This window comes from Arabidopsis thaliana, chromosome 4 (assembly GCF_000001735.4).
Source record: "Arabidopsis thaliana chromosome 4, partial sequence".
Classification (NCBI taxonomy): Eukaryota; Viridiplantae; Streptophyta; class Magnoliopsida; order Brassicales; family Brassicaceae; genus Arabidopsis; species Arabidopsis thaliana.
Window position 1 is genome coordinate 6058675 of NC_003075.7, and position 21036 is coordinate 6079710.

The 21036-nt window shown below is 36.1% G+C and overlaps 6 protein-coding genes and 2 pseudogenes across 10 annotated transcripts; 4 read left to right on the forward strand and 4 right to left on the reverse strand.

The window, feature by feature from the left end:
• Window positions 1-1134: 1134 nt before the first annotated feature.
• Window positions 1135-2791, forward strand: AT4G09584 (annotated as a pseudogene). The gene is made up of 3 exons: window positions 1135-1138; window positions 1222-2118; window positions 2223-2791.
• Window positions 2792-2973: 182 nt separating this feature from the next.
• On the forward strand, window positions 2974-3454 carry AT4G09585 (uncharacterized protein; the record flags this gene model as incomplete). Its single annotated transcript, NM_001340623.1, has 3 exons — window positions 2974-3043; window positions 3084-3127; window positions 3383-3454. The coding sequence occupies 3 exons, from the start codon at window positions 2974-2976 to the stop codon at window positions 3452-3454; spliced, it is 186 nt and encodes a 61-aa protein (NP_001327994.1).
• A 3537-nt stretch (window positions 3455-6991) lies between these two features.
• Window positions 6992-7649, reverse strand: AT4G09589 (uncharacterized protein). The gene is made up of 3 exons (NM_001340624.1): window positions 7445-7649; window positions 7154-7213; window positions 6992-7021 (listed from the first exon to the last, which is right to left on the reverse strand). The coding sequence occupies exons 1-2, from the start codon at window positions 7606-7608 to the stop codon at window positions 7168-7170; spliced, it is 210 nt and encodes a 69-aa protein (NP_001327995.1). The 5' UTR covers window positions 7609-7649; the 3' UTR covers window positions 6992-7021; window positions 7154-7167.
• NHL22 (NDR1/HIN1-like 22) lies at window positions 7454-8089 on the forward strand (the record flags this gene model as incomplete). The annotated part of the gene is made up of 1 exon (NM_117027.1): window positions 7454-8089. The coding sequence occupies one exon, from the start codon at window positions 7454-7456 to the stop codon at window positions 8087-8089; it is 636 nt and encodes a 211-aa protein (NP_192697.1).
• A 1162-nt stretch (window positions 8090-9251) lies between these two features.
• AT4G09595 lies at window positions 9252-13332 on the forward strand (annotated as a pseudogene; the record flags this gene model as incomplete). The annotated part of the gene is made up of 1 exon: window positions 9252-13332.
• Window positions 13333-14129: 797 nt separating this feature from the next.
• GASA3 (GAST1 protein homolog 3) lies at window positions 14130-14972 on the reverse strand. The gene is made up of 3 exons (NM_117028.4): window positions 14780-14972; window positions 14624-14678; window positions 14130-14521 (listed from the first exon to the last, which is right to left on the reverse strand). Exons 1-3 carry the CDS (start codon window positions 14840-14842, stop codon window positions 14340-14342), a joined length of 300 nt encoding a protein of 99 aa, NP_192698.1. The 5' UTR covers window positions 14843-14972; the 3' UTR covers window positions 14130-14339.
• Window positions 14973-16095: 1123 nt separating this feature from the next.
• Window positions 16096-16971, reverse strand: GASA2 (GAST1 protein homolog 2). The gene is made up of 3 exons (NM_117029.2): window positions 16837-16971; window positions 16685-16739; window positions 16096-16434 (listed from the first exon to the last, which is right to left on the reverse strand). Exons 1-3 carry the CDS (start codon window positions 16897-16899, stop codon window positions 16253-16255), a joined length of 300 nt encoding a protein of 99 aa, NP_192699.1. The 5' UTR covers window positions 16900-16971; the 3' UTR covers window positions 16096-16252.
• Window positions 16972-18130: 1159 nt separating this feature from the next.
• On the reverse strand, window positions 18131-20477 carry AT4G09620 (Mitochondrial transcription termination factor family protein). 3 transcript variants are annotated; one of them, NM_001340626.1, is made up of 4 exons: window positions 20392-20468; window positions 20223-20298; window positions 19100-19171; window positions 18263-19011 (listed from the first exon to the last, which is right to left on the reverse strand). In NM_001340626.1, the coding sequence occupies exons 2-4, from the start codon at window positions 20223-20225 to the stop codon at window positions 18448-18450; spliced, it is 639 nt and encodes a 212-aa protein (NP_001329177.1). In that variant the 5' UTR covers window positions 20226-20298; window positions 20392-20468; the 3' UTR covers window positions 18263-18447. The 3 variants fall into 3 exon arrangements, with proteins under 3 accessions (NP_192700.2, NP_001329176.1, NP_001329177.1); NM_117030.4 differs by having other exon boundaries at window positions 18131-19011; window positions 20223-20477; NM_001340625.1 differs by having other exon boundaries at window positions 18131-19011; window positions 19100-20477.
• Window positions 20478-21036: the final 559 nt, after the last annotated feature.

Consider the following 21036-nt stretch of genomic DNA (forward strand, 5'->3'; position numbering starts at 1 on the left):
CCTAATCCTTTGAAAGAACCTTAGGCGATCAGTTATTTCAAACCTAACTCTTACTCAGATGTAGGCTATTTGATTAGTAGTGGCCTCATGGAAGTCTATATAGATAATATGACCAAGTTCTTGAGCAGTCTCACTAACAGTTTCCACACAGACATAAGGCATAGGTAGTAAGAAAATCTATGGCAAGAAAGATTTCCCATCTTTGATTAACTACAAACAAATTATTAAAGAGTCAAGGTTCTCTTCTTTGAGCTAATAAAAGATCAAGTTCAGATTGAAAGAGGAATTGTATACATAAGTACCATCTAAAACCCTCCTATGGACTCTTTCAGTTAATCCCCAAGATCTAGGTAAGGAAGCTATTACTGAGAAAAGGTTCTAAGCTCGCGGATTCAACGGTCTGGCAATCAGGCTGAATCTGTTCCTAGCTGCAACATCTGCATACGCTTCATGTGGTATGAACAGTTCCAGATCATTCCTCCCCAACCCTAGATTCTGAATTTCATCCCATAACTTTTCCGCCAGAGCTTGTATTATGTTAGTAATAGAGAAGAGTTTGTGCTTCTACAAAAGACTCATAAATAAGCGCTATATATAGAATAAGACCTACCCATGAGTATTCCCTAACTCGATAAAAGAAAAAAATATTATAAGATAAAGATAAAAATAAAATATAAGATTGAAAACTTTTAGTCAAAAGAAACAGTAAAAAGAGAAACTGAAGTAAATCTTATCTTCACAAAAGACAAAACTACTCAATCATTTCAAAATGCAATTTTATGAGATAACCCTCATCTAATAGAACCAACCTCTAATATAAGACAAAAGTCAAACTAAGAATTAAGAACACATACCCCGGGGTTTGTGTTCTTAGGCAAGTCTACGACCACGGGGTTTGTGTTCTTAATTCTTAGTTTGACTTTTGTCTTATATTAGAGGTTGGTTCTATTAGATGAGGGTTATCTCATAAATTTGCTTTTTGAAATGATTGAGTAGTTTTGTCTTTTGTGAAGATAAGATTTACTTCAGTTTCTCTTTTTACGGTTTCTTTTGACTAAAAGTTTTCAATCTAATCTTTTATTTTTATCTTTATCTTATAATATTATTTTTCTTTTGTCGAGTTAGGGAATACTCATGGGTAGGTCTTATTCTATATATAGCGCTTATTTCTAAGTCTTTTGTAGAAGCACAAACTCCTCTCTATTACTAACATAATACAAGCTGTGGCGGAAGAGTTATGGGATGAAATTCAGAATCTAGAGTTGGGGAGGAATGATCTGGAGTTGTTCATAACACATGAAGCGTATGCAGATGTGTTCATAACACATGAAGCGTATGCAGATGTTGCAGCTAGGAACAGACTCAGCCTAATTGCTAGACCGTTGAATCCGCGAGCTTAGAACCTTTTCTCGGTAATAGCTTCCTTACCTAGATCTTGGGGATTAACTGAAAGAGTCCATGGGAGAGTTTTAGATGGTACTTATGTATAATTCCTCTTTCAATCTGAACTTGATCTTTATTAGTTCAAAGAAGAGAGCCTTGGCTCTTTAATAATTGGTTTGTAGTTAATCAAAGATGGAAAATCTTTCCTTCCATAGATTTTCTTACTATCATAGAGTTGTGGGTTCAGATTAGGGGTATACCTATGCTTTATGTCTGTGTGGAAACTGTTAGTGAGATTGCTCAAGAACTTGGTCATATTATCCATATAGACTTCCATGAGGCCACTACTAATCAAATAGCCTACATCCAAGTAAGAGTTAAGGTTTGGAATAACTGATCGCCTAAGGTTCTTTCAAAGGATTAGGTTTCACTCTGGGGAGACTGTTGTACTTCGTTTTCAGTATGAAAGGTCAAGAAGAATATGCAGTCACTGTCTTCGTTTTACGCATCAGAGGAATCATTGTCCCTACTCTTTACCATTACCGGCCCTAAGACATGAAGACATAGTTCAGATTTCGGCTGAGAGGGTAAAAAGGGCTTTACATGATGAATTATGTAGGTCGGATATGAACTCTCAATCCCAACTATCAGATGATTTGTTTTCAGCACCTATCACGACCTCTACCGCGGCCTCGACCACGCCCACATTTCACGACCTGCATCACAAGCCAAAAGGTAAATGTAATATCTTAACTATTTAAAGACAAACAAATGATCATACCAGTTTTCTAATAGTTTTTTTGACACAGTTACTCAATAAAATGATAAAACATGATGAGTTTGTGGTCGTGGACGTCGTGGTGGGCAGATTGCGGATACAACAGTGGACAAATTCGAGTATCGGCCTATTGCAGAGGCGAGTGTCTTGGAGACGTCCAAAGTGGATAAGGAGGCAATTCCAACTTTTCCGGTGTTTATTCTTGAATCATTCTCGATCGCATCGCACAGAATTGCGAGTTTGGATGGTGTTGAGAATGAGACAGGTATGGAAGGCGTGGGGGTGATGGGATCACTCGTGAATGATTTTGAGGAGGAGGTAGAGCTTATCCAGGCGCCTATCCCCAATTTTTTCATGGATGATCTCGTGTTGATCGAGTCGGAGCTGGCTCACGATGGGACTTGGTGGGATGATTACCTAGTTCTTCCCAACAATCCGGACTCGACACTCGTTGGTGCTGAAATAGAGTTTGATCTTGTATTGTTGTCTGATGGCGATGGGGATCAGATTGTCCCTAGTACGCCGGTGATGACACCCATGGTCCCATCATTCACATACCCGACTTTACGGATTGCCACTTACCTCACTGTGGCGAGACTATGGTCGTATACGAAAGGTACGTTTTGTTGAGACGGAGGCGAGAGTTTCTGCAACTCTAGCACCCGCGTTTTGGGAATCCTATTGCTATAACATGTGAGGAATTATGACACTATCCGAGGATATGTCGCTATTACCAGCCATATGGGGACCCAGTGATACGGTGCCTTGCATGCGACGAGAAAGGGCTCTATGCTAGTGCATGTCTTGTAGTCATGGCGGGACCGTTGGAGAGTTTGTCTCATATGTTTCCTTTTACTGCAACTGATTCAGCAACCATAGAGGGTTATTGGCCTAGTTGTATATGTCCATGTATTATGTGTAGAAATATTTACGGTTAGGTTAACTTATAGCAAGTCTAAGGCGAAGGTATGTAGGGTACTAATCCTTTTATTGTAGAATAGTGGCTTAGTCTGACTAATGAAGTCCTTCGCCTAGTTATGTAACCTTAGGATAGTTTGTACTTGTAAAATCTTTAGGATAAATGTAATTATATGATTAGAAAATGCGGTATGTATAACGTAACATTATAAGATAGTAATGTATAAACTTGATGTTTAATATCATGTTGTGATTGCCTATGTTTTGTGATGATTTGTTTATATTTAAGTTACATTTATTTAGTGTATGTATCTGTATAACGCAAACAATGGAATCGACATAGAAAAACCTCATCCATTAGATGTTAAGAATTAGAAATCCTAAGTAAAAGCCTGATTCAAAAAAAAAAAAAAACATTAGAAGATTAGGTTGAACCGTTATAGTACTATTAAGGTTAGAACTCATAAGTTTCAAGGAAATAGAATCATTGAATAGATGGTGTGTACCTTACCCAAACCTTCTTGACATCGTAGAACTTGTTCATTAACGTTAACTCAAAGGACAAAGTTAACCATGCCCAAGTAAGATAAGACAAATAGATTAGATTTGGTGAAGTTGAAAGGAAGCGAGATTGAGTGAAGAAACTTAAAAAGAAGATAGTCAATATTTTACACAATGGAACGTGTTAAATAGACTTAAAAAATCGAAGGGGAGGAGCGTTGCTAAGATGGATCTTGAAGAAGAAAACCCAAAAGACATGAGTTCAAAGAGGTTGCAAGAGAATAAGGAAGATGATTATAGAAGCTAGCACCTCAAGCAAGGTGAACAGACGGTAGCCACTAAGTCGTAAAAATTCCAGGACGAATTTTATTAAGAGGAGGAGAATGTAATATCCCTTACCTTTAGTAAGACTAAGTTTGGTGGAGGTCATCGCAAAAAAAAACTAAAGTGGCATCACTCATGGACGGGTAACATTCGGGACGAGAATTCTTAAACTGGGCCGTTGTGTTTTTTTAAGGACGAGAAAACCAACCAAAGACCTCATCCGTGAACGTCGTGTGAACGACCCGTGCAGGCGTGAGCTACGCCGCGGTAGACGTGTGCTCGACCCACGGTCGGCGTATACGGTTAATGTACAGCCGAAAGTTGACTACGTCACCGACCAGCTCATGACAGCAAGCAGGTGGGTGAACTGTTCCAACATTTTGTGGCTGAGAAACTGCCATGTCCAGCCGCTATAAACGTATGGCTTCTGATCGGCCACAAAGCTGCTTACGGTTGGCCGACAGGTGGGCAGTGACTCAGGGCCAGCTATCGCCACCAGGGTTCTCTTTGTCCGACTGTCACCCAACGAACCGCGCTTAGTGTCCCTGACCGTGACTCGGCGACACACCGGTTAATTAAATATTTCGATTAGTCGAGTTTGTAAAGGAAATGTTAATAAATAAATATCTTTGTGAAAAAAAAAATGCTATCCAAAACTTAAATATATTTCATATCCTCTAATCATTTTCTTTATTTTTGGTGAAATTCTCTAATCAATATATGTTATCCAATATTTTCTATTATTAGTTGAATGTTTAAATTAAAATATTAAATAATATTTTTTGTGAAGAAAAAAAAATTTAACTTATCCAAACATTTTATAGTAATGAAAACTTTTGTTGGTAATTTCAAACTTTTGGTGAAAAAACGTCGAAAAAATCAAGAATTTTCAAATTTGGGAAGAAAAAGCAGGAACTTTCGAAATATTATTTTAATCATGAATTTGTTTTTGACTTTTCAATAAATTAGCTAAGTTTCTTTAACTACACATTTTAAAGCATATTTTTAAACTTTTGTTAACAGAACGATGACATAATTAACTTTTCGTTAGACTTGAAGAACAAATTACAAGATTTGAAACTATTTTGCCACAATAAAGTTTTTGTATTATACCCACAATACAAAGTTTATATATATTATTACACAATTAATTGAAACTAACAAAAACTCCATTAGTTGCGTGACACCCATAGTTTTGAATTTTTCTCACTGACAAGGTTCACAAAACCCATTCGCATTTTAATTTCTATATTGATTATTGTCTTCATCGTTTGTTTTTGATAATCGGCTTGGATGATAGTTAAGTCGGAATCTGTAAGCTGTAGCAGAATATAGTTCTGGGAGGAAGTAGTGTGATAAGAAAATCTTGTCAAAGATGAGCTTAAGATTGCGATCTAGTGGATCGAGATTTTGGTAGATCTCCTACTCTAGGCTCACCAAATCCATATGAATTTTATTCTCAATTCCCTCAATTTTCACCAAATCCATATGGACCAGCAAAACGATGAGTAAACTTGATGGAATCCGGATTACGGGGAGAGAGAATGCCGACTGTAGCCAAAAGAATTGATAGAGGAGACAAATGAGAATTGGAAGAATTTTCATATCTTATTATATAATAACTTTGAGTTATTAACTTTGAAAATTATACTTTATATAATAAGATAATTATAAACAATTAACATTTATTCGACAAAAGGAAAATTAACAAATTTTTCTTTAACTAATGTAAACATAAGTGAAAATAGAACATTTTGTGAAAAATAGCTTAGCTTATAGGATTTAACTTTTCAATTATTTTTAATGAGAATATTTTCATTTAACAATATATTTGAAAATATATAAAAAATATATTTTCAACAATGTTTTGGTTTCTAAATATTTTTGTGGATTTCTGTTTTTTATTTATTATTAGCCCTAGGCGTTTGGGTATTCGGGTCGGGTATTTCGAGTTATATATTTTCAACAATGTTTGGTTTCTAAATATTTTTGTGGATTTCTGTTTTTTTATTAATTATTAGCCCTAAGCGTTTGGGTATTCGGGTCGGGTATTTCGGGTTCGGGTTTTCTGGCTTAGAAGTTTAGTACCCGTTAGGATAATTTAAGATTTCGGGTCGGATTCGGTTCGGGTTCGAGTTTATTTATATATTGAAATATCAAATTTTGTCTGCAAATCTATTAAATTACTTGAAAATTTTAAAAATTCTCAAAACAACACGAGTAGTTTTGCTTGAATATATCTAAAAATACACAAAAATAACTAAAATATCTAAAAAATCCTAATATTTTCTATATATAAGTATAAATATAACTAATATATACTTATATTTGAGATATGTTTGGATACCTATTCGGGTTTAGGTTCGGGTTTTTCGGGTTTTGAAGTTTAGACCTGTTCGGTATTTGAAAATTTTAGGTTCGGGTTCGGATCGGGTTTTTTGGATCGGTTTTTCGGGTTTAGGTATTATGCCTAGGCCTATTAATTATGTTTTGTTAATTGTTAATTATTTTTAATACTAACTAGGATATAGATTTGATATGTCATAAATATTATTTTGATATGAAAATGTTATCACTCAATATGAAGTGTGTATAATTTAAATCGAGTTTATTATGATGACATAGATAGTTAAACTGTATTACAAAATTGAATGGTGTAAGATAGAAATTTGTTTTTTTCTTTTTCTTTTCTAGATACTAAATTAATTATAGAATAATGGTCGGTTACTTTTTAGAATTAAAATATCATTGATAAGATTGAGTGTATATAATTAAAATAGAATGCATAAGACTGAAATTTTGTTTAAACCAATAATTATTAAATTAAATATCAAAATAAATATATAGATTGCTATACAATATTCAAATACTATCATAAAAATTTATTTTTGTATCTTACACCCGCCTAAATAGGCGGGCCTTATCTAGTACAAAATAAAGCTTAGAAGTCAGAAATTCATCAGATGGAAAAAAAAAAAGTCCGAAATTCATCCATCAATGACACTCCTAACTTCCTATGTGACCTTTTTAAGTTTTAGCATTTGAGTTTGAGCAACGTCCTCGACATACTTGAGCTGCCCACTAGTACTATCCCTTCAGACAACATCTTGATGAAATCTGCAATAAGCACTAATACATAAGTGTAATTTTGAAATAAAAAGGCGGACAAAGGCACAAAACTATACCACTTATAATCATCAGTATACATACTAATCATAGTTTCACTCTCACTCTCTCCATCACTCATACATCTTCTCCATCCATCACACGACGAAGCATAATGGCAAAGTATTGGAATAGATTCGTTTCCTAATCAAGAAAAAGGAAATTCAAGAAAAGAAGAAAATCAAGCAACCAAGAGGATTGACCAAAAAGGAAATCATGAAGAAAAGGCAAGGCACACAAGGAAAAGGGAAATTGTCACAATGTGAATTAGCAAGTTACTATTTTTGTGTTAGAATGATAACTCTATAAATTAGGTTGCTTGTGTTAGAGTTCAATCATAGAAAAAGAGAAATCCCAACACAAAGCCGTAAATACATAATACCAATGACGACCAAAGAGTGCGGAAACCACGGTGGTGGCGGTGGAGGAGGCGGAACCGCCTGTAGAATCTGTGGAGCAATCATCGGCTTCATCATCATCGTCTTGATGACAATCTTCCTCGTTTGGATAATCCTCCAACCGAAAAACCCAGAATTCATCCTCCAAGACACCACCGTCTACGCCTTTAACCTCTCGCAGCCTAACCTCCTCACCTCAAAGTTTCAGATAACAATCGCTTCACGCAACCGAAACTCCAACATCGGAATCTACTACGACCATCTTCACGCCTACGCTTCTTACCGGAACCAGCAAATCACTCTAGCTAGCGACCTTCCTCCGACGTACCAAAGACACAAAGAAGATAGCGTTTGGTCACCTCTCTTATATGGAAACCAAGTCCCTATCGCTCCTTTCAACGCCGTGGCTCTCGGGGACGAGCAGAATAGTGGGGTTTTCACGTTGACTATATGCGTTGATGGACAAGTGAGGTGGAAGGTCGGGACTCTTACTATAGGGAATTATCATCTCCATGTTCGTTGTCAGGCGTTCATAAACCAGGCTGATAAAGCCGCCGGAGTTCATGTCGGCGAAAACACCGTTAAGTACACGTTGATCAATAAGTGCAGTGTCAATTTTTAGGAGGTAAAAGGACACAACTTTGACGACGTCAATGTTTGCTTTTACTCTTTCTTCTTCTTTTCATTTTTCTTCTACTCAGATAATGTTTTTGCTTCTATATCGTTTAATTTTCTACCTTTTTCTGCTGATCATATAACATACATAAAATCAAAAAATTTAATATGATAAATTCATGTTAGAAGAACTTGCCAAATAAAAACCGATACAGAATTTTCTTGTAAAACATTCTTCTTTCTTTTTTCTTTTTTTTTTTTAACTTTAAATTTCCACTTAAATTAAAATAAAGAGGATTACAAGGTTAAAAACCCAACATGGCCGCAGGCCTAAAAAAAGAAAGAGAAATTCTTCAAATTTATAGTTACGTAAACCTTCAAATTTAATAAATTTTTAAAAATCAGACATAATTATGTTGACACAGGCGGCCCTAGGTTCTAGAACGGTATAACCGAGAAACCAACGTACGACGAGAGACCAAAAAGTAATACTAACATATACGATCTTACAAAAAGTACTCATATATATACTTTTGTTTGTTAGAATTCAAAAATATTATTGTGGCTAAATGGTTTACAAACTCGTATTCGTTTCATTTGTCAGCGGTTGGAATCAGTTTTTTGCTAAAACGATATCGTTATTGTAAGAAGTGACTCAGATTTTAGTTTTCGGGTTTAAGTGTGGGAGAAACTCGGTGAAAGAGAGGATTCGAAGTCTGTTGTGATTCGAGCTGACTAAAGTCATAACACGTGAGGCGAGCTGACTAAAGTCATAACAAGCTTGAGGGCGTTTTGGTCTTTTCGCATGAGCTCTGTAACTATATCTTCTTCTTCTTCTCTGTAATTCTGTTAGATCGGGATAAGAATTTGTTGAGATCAAAGAGAGAGAGGAGTGTAGTGAGAGAAAGCTTGAAAGCATTGTAACAGAGACTAAGTTTCCAAGTTCTAGTGGATTTCCGGAGAGGTTTCTCCGGCGAGACGTAGCGTTCCGGTTTGGAACGTGAACTCGTTAAATTCTCTGTGTTCAGCTTTTCTTTTACTTTCTTTCAGTTCTGGTCAATTCGATTCTTAGTGCTAAGTTGATTCGTGTGTTTGTGAGATTGAAGTGAAGTTAGATCTTTACAAATTGGTATCAGAGCTCACGGTTGTTGAGCGAGTGCGAATCTAAGATGGCAGGAACTCCGATCGCGATCTTTGATGGATCAGGAGATTTTTCTTTGTGGAAAACAAGTATTATGGCACATCTAAGCGTCATTGGACTTAAGGATGTTGTCATCGGAACATCGTCTCCGCCGCTCACTGCAGAAGAAGAAGAAGATCCGGAGAAGAAGAAGAAACGAGATGCAGATGATGCAGCAAGGCTTGAGCGATGTGATAAAGCGAAGAATGTGATCTTCCTTAATGTTGCAGATAAGGTCTTAAGAAAGATCGAGCTATGTCAAACTGCAGCAGAAGCTTGGGGAACTTTAGATCGATTGTTCATGATTCGATCTCTACCTCATAGAGTCTTTACTCAGCTAAGTTTCTATACTTTTAAGATGCAAGAAAACAAGAAAATCGATGAGAATATTGATGATTTCTTAAAGATTGTGGCTGATTTGAATCATTTGCAGATTGAGGTGACTGATGAGGTTCAAGCAATTTTGTTGCTAAGTTCATTGCCTTCAAGATATGATGGTTTAGTTGAAACCATGAAGTATAGTAATAGCCGAGAAAAGTTGAGGTTAGATGATGTGATGGTTGCAGCTCGAGACAAAGAAAGAGAGTTGTCACAGAGTAATCGATCTGTATCAGAAGGAAATTTTGCTAGAGGAAGACAAGAAGGATCTTCCAACAATAACCAAAGAAATAAGGGTAAAGGGAGATCAAGATCTAAGTCTCGAGATGGTAAGCGAGTATGCTGGATATGTGGTAAAGAGGGACACTTTAAGAAACAGTGTTTCAAATGGCTTGAAAGAAACAAAGATAAAGGATCAGGATCAAGTTCAGACAAAGGAGAAGCGAGTATAGCTAAAGCTGAATATGATCCAGCAATGGTTCTTATGGCAGAAGAAGAGAATCTATTTGTTTCAGGGAATACTGCAGACGAATGGGTTCTATATACAGGCTGTTCTTTTCACATGACACCAAGGAGAGATTGGTTTTCAGATTTTAGAGAAGTGAAATATGGTTATGTTAAAATGGGAAATGATTCTTTGTCTCAGGTAAAAGGAATTGGAAACATAAGAATCAAGAACTCTGATGGGACACAGATTACTTTAACAGAAGTGAGATACATGCCAACAATGTCTAGGAACCTAATTTCTTTAGGAACCTTAGAAGACAAAGGATGCTGGTTCAAGTCTCAAGATGGTATTCTCAAGGTGGTTAAAGGATGCTCTACTGTTCTTAAAGGACAGAAAAGAGAAACGTTGTATATACTTCTTGGAGAAGCTGAGATTGCTGAATCAAATGTCTCCGAGAAATCCAAAGATGAAACTGTGTTATGGCACAGCAGACTTGGTCATATGAGTCAGAAGGGAATGGAGATATTAGTGAAGAAGGGTTGTTTAAACAGGAAAGTGATTCATGAGTTGAAGTTTTGTGAAGACTGCATTTATGGAAAAAATCATAGAGTCAGTTTCCCATCTGCTCAGCATGTTACAAAGGAGAAGCTAGCTTATATCCATTCAGATTTATGGGGATCTCCTCATAATCCAGCATCTTTGGGAAACTGTCAATACTTCATCTCCTTCATTGATGACTATTCGAGGAAAGTGTGGATATATTTTCTGAAGAAGAAAGATGAAGCTTTTGAGAAATTTGTTGAATGGAAGAAAATGGTGGAAAATCAGTCTGATAAGAAGGTTAAGAAACTCAGAACTGATAATGGCTTAGAGTACTGTAATCATTACTTTGAGAAGTTTTGTAAAGAGGAAGGCATTGTAAGGCACAAGACTGTTGCTTACACACCTCAACAGAACGGTGTCGCTGATAGACTCAATCGAACTATAATGGATAAAGTTTGCAGCATGTTAAGTGAAAGTGGTATGGAAAAGAGATTTTGGGCAGAAGCTGCTGCTACAGCAGTGTATTTGATAAATCGATCTCCCTCTACTGCAACGAACTTTGAGCTGCCAGAAGAAAGATGGACAGGAGCGTTACCGGATATGAGTTCATTGAGAAGGTTTGGTTGTTTGGCTTATGTACACGCAGATCAAGGGAAATTGAATCCTAGAGCAAAGAAGGGAATATTCACGAGCTATCCTGAGGGTGTTAAAGGATATAAAGTTTGGCTACTTGAAGAAAAGAAGGTGTCATTAGTAGAAACGTGATATTCAGAGAGGAAATGATGTACAAAGACCTTAAAACTGATTCTCAGAACAGTTTCTATGAAGAAGTCATGGAGAACATAAGAGAAGGTTCTAATCAGCTGATATCTAATATCACAGATCAAAGTATTACAGAACAAGAAAGCGTTGAGCAAGGTAGAGTTACTGAAGAACAGATTGTTAATGAACAGAATCAAGTGCAGACAGAAACTCATGAAGAAGAAGGAAGCAGTAGTGATAATTCTACTGAAGAAGTGGATCTCAGTAACTACCTACTAGTAAGAGACAGGGAGAAAAGGACTGTTAAGTTGAACAGAAGATATAATGAGTCTAATATGGTTGAGTTTGCCTACAATACAGAAGATAGGGGTAAGTCTGAGCCTAAAACAAACCAAGAGGCATTAAGTGATCAAGATTGGGAGTTATGGAATGGAGCTATGAAAGAAGAGATATCATCCATGGAAAAAAACCACACGTGGGACTTAGTAGATAAACCAGTAAATGCGAAAATCATTGGTTGCAGATGGGTCTTCACAAGGAAAGCTGGTATTCCCGGAGTGGAAGCACCTAGATTTAAAGCTCGGCTGGTAGCCAAAGGTTTTACACAGAAAGAAGGTGTAGATTATAATGAAATCTTCTCACCAGTTGTTAAACATGTGTCTATCAGGTTTATGCTCTCAATAGTGGCTCAGTTTGACATGGAGCTACATCAGATGGACGTTAAAACAGCGTTCCTACATGGATTTCTTGATGAAGAGATATTGATGGCTCAACCTGAAGGTTTTGAAGATAAGAAATACCCTGAAAAGGTATGTTTACTGAAAAGATCCCTATATGGTCTAAAGCAATCTCCTAGACAGTGGAATCTGAGATTTGATGAGTTTATGAAGAGTATTGATTTCACTAGGAGCGCTTATGACAGCTGTGTATACTTGAAGCAGCAAAGTGATAAGTCATATGTGTATCTACTCCTATACGTAGATGACATGTTGATAGCTGCTAAAGAAAAGTCAAGTATCATGGAGTTAAAACAGTTACTGGGTAAAGAGTTTGAGATGAAGGATTTAGGTGAAGCTCAGAAAATTTTAGGCATGGAGATTGCTAGAGATAGAGCTGCAGGTGTGTTGACTCTGTCACAGGAAGGTTATGTGAAGAAAGTTTTGAGATCTAGTCAGATGGATCAGGCTAAACCTGTGTCAACACCATTAGGAATCCATTTCAAGCTCCGAGCAGCTACTGAAAAAGAGTATCAGGAACAATTTGACAGAATGAAGATTGTACCTTACTCAAACACTGTTGGAAGCATCATGTATTCAATGATAGGCACGAGGCCAGATCTTGCTTATCCAGTTGGAGTGATCAGTCGCTACATGAGTAGACCATTAAAGGATCATTGGCAAGCGGCTAAGTGGGTCTTGAGGTACATGAAGGGGACAGAGAAAAAGAAGCTTTGCTTCAGAAAGAATAAAGACTTCTTATTAAGAGGTTACTGTGACTCTGACTATGGTGGTGATTATGATAACCGGAGGTCAATCACAGGTTATGTTTTCACTATTGGTGGAAACACCATTAGCTGGAAATCACGTCAACAGAAGGTGGTAGCTATATCTACTACAGAGGCAGAATATATGGCATTAACTGATGCTGTTAAAGAGGCTTTGTGGCTGAGAGGTTTTCTGAAGAACTTGGTTTTGCACAGGAAAGTGTAGAGGTGAATTGTGATTCAGAGAGTGTTATTGCTTTGGCAAAGAACTCTGTACATCACGAAAGAACAAAGCATATTGATATCAGGTTACATTTCATTCGGGATATCATAAATGCAGGTCTGGTTAAAGTGGTGAAGATTGCAAGTGAATGCAATCCTGCAGATATTTTTACAAAGGTATTGCCCGTGGAGAAGTTTGAAGGAGCATTGCATATGCTCCGAGTTACTGAGAACTGAGAGGTGAATCTCAGGTACCGGAGGGGAGATCCAAGAACTAGAACAAGTTGAGACAAGGAAGACAATCAGAGTCAAGGTGGAGAATTGTAAGAAGTGACTCAGATTTTAGTCTTCGGGTCTAAGTGTGGGAGAAACTCGGTGAAAGAGAGGGTTCGAAGTCTGTTGTGATTCGAGCTGACTAAAGTCATAACACGTGAGGCGAGCTGACTAAAGTCATAACACGTGAGGCGAGCTGACTAAAGTCATAACACGTGAGGCGAGCTGACTAAAGTCATAACAAGCTTGAGGGCGTTTTGGTCTTTTCGCATGAGCTCTGTAACTATATCTTCTTCTTCTTCTCTGTAATTCTGTTAGATCGGGATAAGAATTTGTTGAGGTCAAAAAGAGAGAGGAGTGTAGTGAGAAAAAGCTTGAAAGCATTGTAACAGAGACTAAGTTTTCAAGTTCTAGTGAATTTCCGGAGAGGTTTCTCCGGCGAGACGTAGCGTTCCGGTTTGGAACGTGAACTCGTTAAATTCTCTGTATTCAGCTTTTCTTTTACTTTCTTTCAGTTCTGGTCAATTCGATTCTTAGTGCTGAAGTTGATTCGTGTGTTTGTGAGATTGAAGTGAAGTTAGATATTTACAGTTATGAACTTCTAAGGCAACTCTATTATCAAAAATTTAACAGCATATCTTAAACGGCCTAGTATACAAAACTTAGCTAATTTATTGACAAATCAACCAAAATGAAAATTAATTTTTAATCCCAAATTTAAAAATCCACGTTTTTTAAACATTTTTCATTTTTTTTTTTGTAATCTCTAATTTATTAAATAGGGTTGCTAAACTTACAGCAAAAGTGGTTGTTCAAAAGAAGCACAGTTCATACAACTTATACTAGTTCAACATGAACCATTAACTTCTGGTTTGTTTATAGCTGCTCATACATACTATTGTCCTTAAAACATAAACGTACGTGTGTGCTCGCGGAAGACATATACACACATCTGTATGTGTATATGTTTAAGGGCACTTGAGACGGCCACCACGAGTGGTAATGGAGGCGTAGCAAGGACAAAGGTGGTGGTTCCCGGCGGTGCCTGGTGGCACACAGTTGCAGCGGTAACAACAGCTGTTGCATGCTCTCAAACACAGATTTGGCCTCGACGATTTGCTGCATCTACCTTTGCATCTCCCACCGCAATCTTCACATGATATATTTATACACATATGACTAGTTTTTAACCGTTTAAAAATCATATATAAACAGAGATATAACACTTTACATATATGTTAGCGTTACATACCAATTTTCACTACGCCTTCACCGACTTGTGAATCTTCAGCAGCATGAACATGAAGCTGAAGAGAATGATGAATTATTATCATTGATCAAACACATATGAATTAAGGATAAGACGAAGCAAATGATTCATGGAGAAGTAAAGACAAAAGTTATGAACCTCAAAAGTGGTGAGGCAGAAGAGGATCAGCAGTAAAACTAGTGTACTTCGGAAGATTGCCATGTCTCAAAAAGCATGCAGTTTCGTGCAAGATATAAAACTATTCTCTCTGATTCTCTATTTAGTAGCTACAATTAAGTATATAAATCTAACACCTCTTTGGGTTTATTTATAATGCTTATTCAAATATTTTATTTTTACAAGTTGTATATTATACATTGCGAAATAGAATCACTAAACCTAGTTTTCATTTTTTTTTTTGGAGCTACGTACGATAATGAAGACATGTGTTTGAGATGTAAGTGAGTGTGGTGGGTGTTTTCACGTTTACATGGTGATGTGGAAAGATATGAACATGCCACCCAAAGTAGAGTCCACATGTCACCCAGTGGAAATGACCTCGTTAAAAGTGGTATGTCCTCCACAATTCATTTTAATGAAAAGATTTGGTGGCATCTCGATCGAACGTTAACACTCATCATTCGATTCACGCGTTTTCTTTTACACGCGTATGTTTTATTCTCTATACAAGAAAGACGTCTCAGAGTTAAATTGCCAGCCTAATTCATGATATGGTTTTGTTCCTTGAGGAGTTTAGTGGTAGTTTCTGAGGATTCTGAAAAGAAAAATAAACAATGCATCTTGTCATATTAGTGAATATTTTTTGATGGCTCATTAATGGTTTCCTTTGATTTTTTTTTCCTTTTAAAGCATTCTCCAATCTCAAGTTTAGGTTGTGCTTTAGAACCAATTTCAGGTTCAGAGTATATGGTTTATGGTTTAACGCACACTTAAATTAATTAATAGGTAAAATTTCAGGTTCAGGGTAAATCATCATCATTTAAAGCACACTCAAAAGATACTAAAGCCATGTCTATGACATTGATGTCCTTCTAAGACTCATCTTGCTTTTGTCTATGAAAAAGAAGATGCAAAAACACAAAACATGCATATGTTTTTAACCATTAATATAAAGAGAGATCCTAGTGAGGATTTAACGTTTTCAAAATAAAAGGCTTTGATAAATCAAACGAAAGGGTTCATTTTCGTATTGAGATCTCAACTCTACTTTTTGAGACCATTTCCAGAATAGATCCGAATCATATCCATTACAAAACCACTTTTTTTTTGTCGGCCCATTACAAAACCGCTTCTGCATAATAATATTACAGTTCAAAAAATATAAAAACGTAACGAGATTTCATCGTTTTCAATGTCTATTAACGAGTAGTCTCCAATCATTTTGAATTTTTATTTTAGGGTTGCCAAACTTGGAACAAACCGAAATTGGTTGTTCAGAAGTAACACGGTTTGATAATACGCATAACCATCAACTTCTAATTAGTTTATAGCTTCTCATACATATACTTTTGTCCTCCAAAACATAGCAGTACTTGTATACATACACACGTACACACACATGTACATATATTCGAAATAGAAGTAGAAACAGAAACAGACACAGAAGAAATTTTAAGGGCACTTGAGGCGGCCACCGTGAGTGGTAATGGAGGCGTAGCAAGGACAAAGGTGGGTGTTTCCAGAAGTACCAGGTGGCACACAGTTGCAGCGGGAACAACAGCTGTTGCACGCTCTCAAGCATAGCTTCGTTCTCGAAGATTTGCTGCATCTATCTTTGCATCTCCCACCACAATCTACAATCATACATACATTCATCAAACACATGTAACTAATTTAATCCGTTTAAACCCATCAAAAGTTTATATTTGTTGCAAAGGAATCCAAAGCTTTTAGTTCATAGTTTCCTTCTCCGAGATATAACATCTCATTAAAAGCTTGAGACATTCTCCATAACAAAGATATATATAAGTTGGGAAGAGAGTGCACCCATCAGAAATATTAAGTTATATACCAACGTGTTATATATAAGTTAGGGTTACATACCGATTTTCACTACGCCTTCACCGACCTTTGCACCATCAGCAGCGTGGACGTGAAGCTGAAGAGAATGATCAGTCATTATCATATAAACATGAATTGAGTATAATATTGCTAGGTGTTCTTGGGGAACTATAAAGACCAAAAATATTATAAACCTCATAAGTGGTGAGACAGACGATGATTAGTAACAGAACCAGTGTACTTCGGAAGACTGCCATGTTCGAAACTCATGCAATTTCTGTGAGTTGTACAAAATATTAGAACTATTTCTATCTGATACTCTCTTTGGTATTACGGCTATATGTATAATCCAACCTCTTTGGTATATTTATAGTGGCTATCGCCTATCGGCTATCCAAATGTTTTTTATTTTGTATCATATTATAACACTAAAAATAATAATCCATGTATATAATTGGGTGCATGCATGTCCGTAGTTTTTCTTTGTGTGAGCTATAGATAAGATTTAATGAGAAAACATTACGAGTTTTTGAAACGTTTGGTTCTAAAATGAATTTATTTTGGTTAATAAAAAAAAAATGAGAGATCAATAGTTAAATGTTAAGTGTTAAATAATATGTTAACCCCAATTAAAAGTTTAGCTATTTACGATTAACTACCATATGAACTTCTCTGCGTCTTTAGTATGTATGGTTAAAGAGGTAGAATTACACCAAAATGCTAAACCGAGTTTAACATTATGGTGTTAAACTGTTAATGACGACAAGTGTTTGAAGATGAAAGGTGTAGTTGTGTGTGCTTCTTCCACGAGTAGAAGACGATGTGGAAGGATATGAACATGCCAGCGAACTAGAGTCCGCATGGCTCCCAATGGCAATGACCATCTCGTTAAAATGGTAATGTCCAAAATATAATACGAAGATTTGGTGGCAGCAAAAGAGCAAAAACTTTCCAAATTTGTTAACACACATCATACGATTCATGCGTTTTGCTTTTACACGCGTATATTTACATGGTATTACACGTATATTCCATTATGCAAAATTTGCATAGAGACAAGTTAATTAACGCGTGCAAACTTGTGTATCTTTGTTATTATGTTAACACCTTTAGGTGTGACAGTGAATAGTTACGTAGTGGGGAAGGTACATGCCCGGATTAAATGGATAAAGAGTGTACCTAGAGCCGACGAAATCAGATGAAGTCGAACGGTGGTATGCAATAGAGTGAATTGACTTTAAATTGTGAAAAACGAATAGTAGATAGTACTGGTATGAACTATACCGCTTTAAACAGTTACAAATCACAAAATCGATATTACAAGCGTTACTAAACATATTATTTAGAGTCGACGAAATCAGATGAATTCGAACGGTGGTATGCAATAGAGTGAATTTGACTTTAAATTGTGAAAAACGAACAGTAGATAGTACCGGTATGAATTATACCGCTTTAAACAGTTACAAATCACAAAAACGATATTATAAGCGTTACTAAACATATTATCATCAGTTAAAGATAAATGAAAGATGTTTTTGTTACATTGTCTTTTCACTTTCTCTCTAGTCTTTTTCTTTCTTAATGGAATGATTTTCTTTGTATGATATTTTCAAATGTGATAGTTTCCACCGAGACCTACACAACGGTCCTTAAATCATGATCGATTGTTTATTCAAGTAGCTGTGATGAAACAAGAAGATGGAGGACTAGATACAAATCAGCTCTTGCTCTATTTCTAAGCTACACTCAAATATGTAAAATATCAACGATCATTCAGAATGGTGAATAGACGAACTAGTAAAGGACTAAAACCGAACCCAACACCGAGTGCATTGAGCAACACAATCTCCTTTACAATCCACATTATATCCCAACACTTTCGGATTCCGAAGCAACAGATTTCGTAGTTGCTTACCCGTAATCCCCCATTGGTTTTCCAAAATCCCAATGTTTGGTTTCATCTCCTCTTCAAGACTGCAACCAAGTACTTCCGGGAATTTCTTCATCACCTTATGAAGATCTTCGTCTGATAAACCAAGACTTCTAAGGAACTCTAGTATTTGATTCAAAGTTTCCACCTTTGGATTCTCTTTCACTCGTTCTTCGGTCCAGTACGGAGAGTGGATATGACCAAACGCTTTCCCTAGTATCTTGTCTTTCTCCTCAACACTGAAATCAAAACAAGACAAAGCTTCTTTGCATTCTTCCCATATATTTGGATCTTCATTAGAGGTTTCCACTTGTGTTGTTGAACAAAACACTATCCACTTGCTTCGCGAATATGAAGATGTCCTTACGCCTCCATTAACACCATGATACGACGAGTTCAATCTTAATGGTAAAACATTAGTGTATGTTACAAGATCAACCTGCAAAACAAAAGCAATGCATGTCCCATGAGATTTTTCAGAAAAGACCATGAGAAATATAACTTTTGGTCAGGGATAAATTACATACTGCAGAGTGGCGGAAGCATTTGGCTGAACCCAATGTTGCCAAAGGTGAAGCCAACGAGTTTCCCACCATCTCCTGTTTCAGTAACAAACCACAAAGTAACCATTGAGGAGAGAAACTATAATGCAGAAGAAATCAGCAATTCCATCCAAACCAATGTGTGTATCAATTAGCAAACAAGACTATCGCATAGTCAAGCTCTAGATCCATGACTTAATCTGAATCGAACGAAAATTTCGCAAATTGAAGAGAAAAGAGAGAGAGAGAGAGAGAGATTTAGTTCTTTAATACTATACTACAGTTTGTTAATCTGTAAAACTCATTTCATTAGCTGTGTAAACATGTACAAATGTGTCTATACACAGGCGATTAAACGAAGTAATGATCCGAGACTAGAGCTCTCTATCTAACTCATTTGCATATACATATCATACCCATATCCATCAGTGAAGCTAATAGTAACTAAAGAAGTAATAGTGTTTAGAATCACAAATGGGCATTGAACAAACCAATACAATCTAAGTACAAATCATACGAGAATATTATAAAGGATAAAACTTTTGTGCAAATTTCTGCATATGGAAGAGAAAAGAGAGAGATTGGTTCGCTGTGGTTCTCTAATACTATATAAGAGTTTGTACAAATGTGTAACATACGCGATCAAACGAAGTACTGATCCGATACTAACAAGTAACACCTCTCTAAACCCTCTAACTAACTAATTTACAGATACATTCATACCAATCAAGAAGAGTAAAGCTAATAGTAAGTGAAGAAGTAATAGTGTTCTGAATCACAAATGAGCATTGAACAACCAATAGAATCTAAGTACAAATCATAGAGAACATCATAAAGGACAAAACTTTGTGTGAATTTGTTAAGGAACTTGACAGGAACAGAAGCATAAGCTTGATATGTTCAAATTTCGATCCAAATCAGAGAGATTTGATGAACAAAATCATAATGGAAATATAAATCGACAATGACTTGTCCTAAACCAATTCAGAATCCCCTTTTAATAAAAATCCAAACTTTTTGTGTAACCCTAATCGAATTCGAGAATCTAACTTAAGGTAAATCACAAATTGTGAACAGAGAAGCATTGAAACAACGATTGAGAGAATACCATTGACGCAAGTGGAGAAAAGATGCCTAGAGTGTGCGAGGATACTCTTAACTCGTTCACCGATGAACTCAAATCACTGAGTCAGATAAGCAACCGAGTCAACAAAGTAGAAAGATTCTGAGAAACCCTGATCAGAAGATTTGTTGAGGTGAGAGATTTAGGAACCAACCATTGTCTCGTTGAGAGATAGAGAGGCAAAAACAAAAAGTCGCTTTCAGAAAAAATTGCGTCTTTACGTTGTTTCCAATAGTCACGGTTTAGTGTTTTTCAAAATTAAACCGGACTGGCTATTTAAACCGGTTTGAACTTACAGTGTTGTGAAAAGAGAACTGGTCCACTTTTAGTAGCTGGAGACCTCCTACACTATGAATCTACCGTGAGTGTTCTTGATGTTTCAACATCCCACACAAGAATCTCTTATTTCCACAATGATGAAGCTGAGTTTTTATGGTCTTTACACTATAAATTAATTATTTTTTGTGAACTTAATTGTTTTGTACATACTACAAAAAAAATTATTTAGTGCATGCACAACATTTTATTTGACAATTCCAGTCAAACAAATCTTATCACCTTACGATTTATGTATCCATTGTTTTCTATTATTTGTGTATTCATTTGTCGATAATAATACAGAACACGTGAAATTTTAAAATTAATAATTAAAATATATTTATATAATTTTAAATACTAAACAAAATAAACAAAATTAACAAAATAAATATAATTTAATTTGTTTTTTAAAACGTATCTCGATTCTTTTGTATAAACATTTAAACTTTATACTTTTGTTGCAGTTTTAGAATTGACGGAT

What these genes read in the sequence shown, in the direction of transcription:
- AT4G09589 (NM_001340624.1), bottom strand. Translation starts at nt 7,608, where the DNA reads ATGAATTCTGGGTTTTTCGGTTGGAGGATTATCCAAACGAGGAAGATT. An exon ending in TTGGTCGTCATTGGTATTAT is followed by an intron (nt 7,214 to 7,444) that starts GTATTTACGGCT and finishes TTTCTTGATTAG; the next exon opens with GAAACGAATCTATTCCAATA.
- GASA3 (NM_117028.4), bottom strand. Translation starts at nt 14,842, where the DNA reads ATGGCAATCTTCCGAAGTACACTAGTTTTACTGCTGATCCTCTTCTGC. An exon ending in TCTGCCTCACCACTTTTGAG is followed by an intron (nt 14,679 to 14,779) that starts GTTCATAACTTT and finishes CATTCTCTTCAG; the next exon opens with CTTCATGTTCATGCTGCTGA. An exon ending in TGAAGGCGTAGTGAAAATTG is followed by an intron (nt 14,522 to 14,623) that starts GTATGTAACGCT and finishes TATCATGTGAAG; the next exon opens with ATTGCGGTGGGAGATGCAAA.
- GASA2 (NM_117029.2), bottom strand. Translation starts at nt 16,899, where the DNA reads ATGGCAGTCTTCCGAAGTACACTGGTTCTGTTACTAATCATCGTCTGT. An exon ending in TCTGTCTCACCACTTATGAG is followed by an intron (nt 16,740 to 16,836) that starts GTTTATAATATT and finishes CATTCTCTTCAG; the next exon opens with CTTCACGTCCACGCTGCTGA. An exon ending in TGAAGGCGTAGTGAAAATCG is followed by an intron (nt 16,435 to 16,684) that starts GTATGTAACCCT and finishes GTATGATTGTAG; the next exon opens with ATTGTGGTGGGAGATGCAAA.
- AT4G09620 (NM_117030.4), bottom strand. An exon ending in AATGCTTCCGCCACTCTGCA is followed by an intron (nt 19,012 to 19,099) that starts GTATGTAATTTA and finishes TTTGTTTTGCAG; the next exon opens with GTTGATCTTGTAACATACAC.